This window comes from Dendrobium catenatum, unplaced genomic scaffold (genome assembly GCF_001605985.2).
Source record: "Dendrobium catenatum unplaced genomic scaffold, ASM160598v2 fragScaff_scaffold_320, whole genome shotgun sequence".
Classification (NCBI taxonomy): Eukaryota; Viridiplantae; Streptophyta; class Magnoliopsida; order Asparagales; family Orchidaceae; genus Dendrobium; species Dendrobium catenatum.
In genome coordinates, this window is record NW_021318782.1 from 28,261 (window position 1) to 34,868 (window position 6,608).

A 6,608-nucleotide genomic window follows, 5' to 3' on the forward strand; every position below is an offset into this window, starting at 1 on the left:
CAATCAATTATAGATACCCTTCCAATTTCATTGCTTGCAAGATTGAAAATGGTTGTCTATGCTCTGATGTTGATGGTAGGAGTGCTATTTTGTCATTGCAGTCACCCTCTACGAATTTCTTTATCTTGCAAATAACTAGAACATTTTTAGTTAGTGCAAGCCGTAGAAGTTCAATGCATTGCTCCATATCTTTCATATTCAAGATTCAAATGATACTAGTTTCCCCTTTTCGCTTTGTGGAGAATCGGCTCATTTGATTGGAATTAGATTGTCATCAAATCATCATGGTTGTGCTCCTCACAAATGTACCTTCTACTATTACATGTCTCTCATAAGCGTACATTTTCTTTGGTGGACTCCATTCATCTTGTAAGCATGAATAGTTTAAATCTTGCCCTCATCACTTGTAGGTGAAATAGACCCAACTTTGGTATCTCATTAGCCCCAATGATTCACAAAGTTTTGATACGATGTTTACAAATCACCTTAACTTCGTTGTTCATGAGTGGCAAGTCAGAAATTTCTTATACATGAGTACTTGCTTGCTTTGTATAAGATTTGAATGACTTGAAACTTTCTTAGTTAGGATTTGCATCCAAATTAGAATGATAATTCCATAGGAACATTGATTATCCTCCAAATCACATTCTTTGAAGCTCCTTCATTGATGTTTATTTGAATGCATGTCATATATCATGGGTCCTTTGTTGATTTTGAAGAGAACTCATGTGGTAGATTCACATACTGATGTTTGTATGTTGATCATTTGATATTTCATTGAAACTCTGTTATTGATTGTAGATACATCATTGCATCTCCCATTTCATTAAACTATAGTTCATTGTTTGACATCTTTGAGTTTATCTTTATAATCACTCAAATTGAACTCTTTATGAATCAATTGAGTTCTGTGTCATCTTTGAGTTCAATGCAAGTTTGAGTCCACATTGGGTCATTTGCATTTGTTCACTTGGGTTCAAGTTATGACATATTCCTTAACATTCCATTTGAAGTTTTAATATCATTTTCAAGTCAAGTTCTTTATGATTGTCCCAAGTCACAATCTTGAGTCATTCTTCTTTCAAGTTCAGATTGAATCCAAACCAAAGTCTTCTTCATTCGTTTGAGTTTCCTATAGTCCAAGTTCTTTGTTCAAGTTCTATATCCACAAGTTTGAGTTTAATGTCAAAGTTCACCTTGTTCACTAGTCCTCTGGTTGAGTTCAAATATCAAACTCAAGTTCACTTGAGTTAAGGTTCGTTTGTATTCATCATTTGATTTTCAAATCAAGTATAAGCTCAAATCTTCTATTTTTTTTTTCAAACTTATTTGAGTTTAAGTTCATTTAGATCACTTGAATCAAGTCTGTAAGTCCCAAATTGTTCCAAGTCCTTGCCTTTATTTCAGACAAAATTTCGGCAGCCTCCCGGCGTCTCCCCCATTTAGGGGAAAAACCAAGAGGCCGCCTACCTGCAACGTCAACAAAGACGTGCACGGTTGGTGTTTGTGAGACACCGCGGCAGTGATTTTTTATTTTTTTCTCCCACCACGTCAACAAAGGCGTGCATGGGGTTTTAAAAAGCATTTTTATGAAAAGGTAGTTTGCTTTCCCCCCGCTCGGGAGTACTTATGAGTGACCCCGCATCGCCGTAGGTGCTGCACCGGGGTCCCATCCCACCGCATTTTAATTTAAAATTAATCATAAATCAATTAATTTTAACTTATAATTTATTATAAATTAATTATAATTAATTATAATTAGATTATAAATAATTATATTTAATTTTAAAATAAATTATAAATTAGATATTTTTAATTTATAATTAATTATAGATCAATTATAATTAATTATATTTTAAAATATAATTAATTATATTCAATCATATAATTAATTATAGATTAATTAAATATATACAATACATGATTAAGTAAAATTTATACAGGATTTAGGCCAAATCCTGATAAATCTCACGGCAGAGTAAATCCTCTACTTCCCTCATCTCGGTTTGATGGCTCACGAGATTTGGCTGGAGAAACGAATGAAAAGGGGAAAGTTACCTTCTCGGCCAGCAACCTCTCATCCCTACTTCTGCTCAAAATGTCGTAACTTTCGGTCCGAGCAAGAAGGGACGCTGTCGAGGGAGGCGGAGGAGTCGAAGCTGGCGTCGAGTTGGCTACAGCAAGGGAGATCGGGAATGGAAGCTCGGGTTCGGCTAGGTAGAGAAGGTTCTCTTCTTCTCTCCCTCTCTTTCTCTCTTTCTCTCTGTCTCTGTGAACTGACGGAAGGCGGAGAGGAGGCTAGGGTAAGACTTCGGTCACAGGTAAGGAGGAGACTCCTCTCTCTCTCTCTCTCGGTCGGAGAAACGAGAGGTGACTGGAGCCCAGAGCTGGCTTCGGCTGCTTGAAGGTGAGAGGTAGCTCGTGGAGTCGGATGTAGGCGACGGGCTTTTGGAGGGATTTGGTCGGAGAGGGAGATGCAGACGGATGGCTAGGTGGGTTGGAGGAATCAGGAGGAGGTCGTGTGCGTGGAGCAGGAGCCGAAAGGCTTCGTTTGGCTGGATTTTAAAGCCATCGAAGAGAAACTATCGAGGTCTGCGAGGGATTTTCGGGAGACGACGTAAACGGCGTCGTGCTACAGTACCTCGGCGGGATTCCTGCAGAATTTCGGGAGAGATTACAGGGGATTTCATGGATTTATGTATGTAATTTGAGCTGAGTTTTTGGTCTTATCCTTAGGTTAACACTTTCTGACCCGGTGATTTTGGCACGTAAAGGTAGCATTAAATTTCGAATGTGGCTAGAGCTTGTATATTCTCTAATGGCTAAAAATTCTTGATTAATGGATCATAGAGTATATTTAATATGGCACAAAGCTGTATGTTAGCTAAGATCAAATTGGATTTGTCCTCTTAGACAAGCATTCACCCTATATCTACAAGGTATCATTCAATGAGCAATCAATGACTACCTACAAGGATCTTTCGGTCAGGTAGGGGCAACTATCTCCTTTGACTAAATAGATTTATTTATTGATTGTCTTAATGCAAAATTGCTTCAATATTTGATCTTCATGGCATGCAATCAAATTAGTTATCCTAAATTAATTATAATTTTTCAAAGCTTATGTTTCATTACTTGTTCCTATAGTTTCATTGTATGACTCATAAATTCGATTCTTCTATAGTTAGCATAATTTTGAAATATCACCTTTGTGGCTTTGTTGTTAAATATTGGTTCCAAAATGCCTCTTTTCCTATCATTTGACATCCTTTTTTATTTTTAAAATTTTATTAAAAAGCTTTGTTGACAAAACTACTACAATATCCTCCATGAGTTTTCAAATCTGTACAGGTATCTCATTTAGACCTGAAGTCTTCTTTCTACGCATTTTGTTAGAGCTAACTCAATTTCACTATTTTGGATCAATCTATAATTTACTTTACCGTATTATTTTTATGCTATTCTAGAGTGATTTCTTCCTGAAATTCTCATTTTCTAATTTTGAAGTTATATTTGCAGATATTCTTTGTGTTTGAAGTACTGTTACCAATCCGATAGTTATTTGCAACACTTCTTGGTTGATGTAATTTGATTTCATTGATCATTCTAGTACTAATGTATTTTTTACACCTTAGATTTGGTTGTATTAGCTTTTCTGATGTGGGGTCATCTTAATCTTTTTGTCAACTTTTTCTTAGGAGTTTTTTTTGGTAATATACATTGTTTTTCTAACTTGGTTGATTATTTTTTTTCTCCAGGTTGGCTCAGGTAAATCATCCTTGTTAAACTCTATATTGGGAGAAATGAGACTTATCCATGGGTGTATACATTCCTGTGGATCTACAGCATACGTACCACAGGTTACTTTTGGCTACTTCTAGATTGATCATTTACATAACTGTAGCGTCTTTTTTGTTTCCTTTTTATTCTGTAATTATTTCAAGCTTTTGCAGTGCTCTCATGATTATTGCAAAGTACTGATGCAGGTACCATGGATACAGTCAGGTTCAGTACGTGATAATATTTTGTTTGGAGAGGAAATTATTACTCAACGGTCAGCATTCTACCATTTATAAGAATATTCCTGAGGGAAGACATTATTACTTAAATCCACATATAACTCGATTACATATTTGCATGCCAATGAATATTTTAAATTTAGGTTGAGCATTCTCATTTATATTTACATCCAGATTTGCATTCTTCATTTATATTGTTGGAATTATTTTTATCACTCATCTGATATTTTTGCTGAAACAGGTATGGGGAAGTATTGCATGCCTGTGCACTCGATGTTGACATTTCGCGAATGGCTGGAGGTGATTTGGCATATATTGGGGAGAAAGGGCTCAATTTATCTGGGGGTCAGCGGGCCCGTCTTGCACTCGCTAGGTCAAATGCCCCATCACTATTTGTGGTCATAGCATCAAAATTGTGTTTAATTAACTAACATGTTTTTTGAATATTTGTAGAGCCATATATCACGACTCTGAGCTGTACTTGCTTGATGATGTATTGAGTGCTGTTGATTCACATGTTGCTAACTGGGTTCTAAGCAAAGCACTTTTGGGTCCTTTGACTAACCAGAAGACACGTGTACTTTGTACACATAACGCTCAGGTTGGTCTTCCCTCAATCCATCCTGCATATTATTTCTCTACAAAAATATGCAATTTTTATATTATGTTGATTGTATATAGTTGAAGTTCCTGACTTACAGTGGTGCTACCCTTTTCTATTGTTTATAACACTGCGTTTGATGAAGGGTGTCATGAAATAACTTTCTTTCCAATTATTTATGTAAATATTTTACACTCCTTTTGTTTCTTCTCTGGAAAGGCAATTGCTTCTGCAGATTTAATTGTTGTCATGGATAAAGGAAATGTAAGATGGATTGGGAGCTTCGATGGGTTTCTGTCATCCCCATATTCAACGATATCCATGTTCGAAGACTCCAAAATTTCATCTGTGGAGTTATCAGGGGAAAAAAGTATTTCTAGTGATCTGGATGAAATAACATCTTACGGAGAACAGGGAAGTGATTGTATAGTTTCTATGGATCAAACTCAAGATGCTGCAGAATTAGAGTTCAGGAAAGAGGGCAGAGTTGAATTTGATGTCTATAAGTAAGTCAAACATTTATGGAGTACTGTTTTTGAAGGTGCACATAAGTTAATACCTCTAGTACCTTTTTTTTCTTTAATCTCTACAGCATTGCAACTTCTCATTTACTTCATGATTCTTATTACCTCACAGAAGCTATGCGACATTTGTTGGTTGGCCTCTTGTTGTTCTGATTGCTTTATCAGCAATTTTTATGCAAGCATCTCGCAATGGAAATGATCTTTGGTTATCTTATTGGGTTGATGCCAGAGTTGGAACAGATTATACAGCCTTTTACCTGGTAATGATTGAAATAATCAAAATTTGTGAAGAAAATACAATATAAATCAAGACTATCTATGATAATTATAAAAAAAAAAGTTGCCAAGTTAAGGCTTGAGGCTCAGTCTTGTTGTTGTTGGTTGATTTCATTAAAGATGTTTTTATCAGCATAGAGTCACTATGCTCCTCTATTGTTCTCTTCTTAGGTAATACTCTGCATCTTTAGTGCTGCCAATTCCATTTTAACATTCGCAAGAGCTTTCTCATTTGCATATGGTGGCTTAAGAGCTGCAGTACAGGTGCATCTTGAACTTTTGAGCAAAATTGTCAATGCACCTGTACAATTCTTTGACCGTAATCCAAGTGGAAGGATACTTAATAGGTATATGATTTATAATGTTAAAGTTGTAGTACCTTCTCTATTCTTAATGCTCTGTATCGGTTACAGGTTTTCTTCGGATTTGTACATGATTGATGATTCCCTTCCATTTATTCTTAACATTCTATTAGCAAACCTCTTAAGCCTTGTGGGCATTGCAGTAGTTTTATCATATGCACAGGTGAATTTATATAAATCTGCAGCCATGGTTTGGTGTTTCTTTATTTTTATTATTATTGCAATGTCTGAGAAGTGTTCTAATTCTTACTGCAGATTGTCGTCTTACTTCTCATATTTCCTTTTTGGTATATATACAGAAAAATACAGGTACATGCTAAGATGCTATTGCACTTGCCCGTTTTGCAAGCATTTTGTGTTATTGGTTTTTTTATCGTGGGAAATTTTGTGAAACGTTAAATAAATTGTTTCTAGTTGTACGACAATAAGGCTTCGTTTGAGATGGCTTTTTTACTGCTTCTTATAACGGCTTTCTAGTATAAAAATTTTAATTTTGTACTATAAATCCGCTTTAAGAAGTAATAAAAAAAGCCGTCCCAAACGAAGCCTAAGTCTGATTTCCACTTTGTGTTTGCTGGTAAGGGAAACCTTGGTTGTTAACAACTCTCTTATGATCATAAGTTGAATTAGTTGAATATTCTAATTGTCTTTGTGAGCGAAACATGAATTGGGTGGTTGATCTGAATTTTACAAGAGGGTTTTATCCGATGAAAATTGATCCAACTAAAAATTAATGCAATCATTTCTGAGATATACTTGCTAGAATGCTTGTAACCAAAATCTAAACTAAATTGGAATTTCTCCCTCCTTTGCTTTGTAATCAACT

At 35.6% G+C, this 6,608-nt stretch overlaps 1 protein-coding gene across 2 annotated transcripts; it reads left to right on the forward strand.

Moving 5' to 3' along the window:
- Positions 1 to 3,718: 3,718 nt before the first annotated feature.
- Positions 3,719 to 6,196, forward strand: LOC110114992 (ABC transporter C family member 13-like). Of its 2 annotated transcripts, XM_028693559.1 has the most exons (9): positions 3,719 to 3,860; positions 3,987 to 4,054; positions 4,261 to 4,392; positions 4,473 to 4,620; positions 4,840 to 5,126; positions 5,257 to 5,404; positions 5,592 to 5,767; positions 5,834 to 5,945; positions 6,038 to 6,196. In XM_028693559.1, exons 1-9 carry the CDS (start codon positions 3,804 to 3,806, stop codon positions 6,179 to 6,181), a joined length of 1,272 nt encoding a protein of 423 aa, XP_028549392.1. In that variant the 5' UTR covers positions 3,719 to 3,803; the 3' UTR covers positions 6,182 to 6,196. The 2 variants fall into 2 exon arrangements, with proteins under 2 accessions (XP_028549392.1, XP_028549393.1); XM_028693560.1 differs by lacking the exon at positions 3,719 to 3,860 and having other exon boundaries at positions 3,987 to 4,090.
- The last annotated feature ends 412 nt before the right edge of the window (positions 6,197 to 6,608 follow it).

Excerpts from the sequence above, each read along its gene's own strand:
- LOC110114992 (XM_028693559.1), top strand. The coding sequence starts at position 3,804 with ATGAGACTTATCCATGGGTGTATACATTCCTGTGGATCTACAGCATAC. Across the intron at positions 3,861-3,986 it reads CTACAGCATACGTACCACAG|GTACCATGGATACAGTCAGG; the intron begins GTTACTTTTGGC and ends GTACTGATGCAG. Across the intron at positions 4,621-4,839 it reads TTTGTACACATAACGCTCAG|GCAATTGCTTCTGCAGATTT; the intron begins GTTGGTCTTCCC and ends TTCTCTGGAAAG.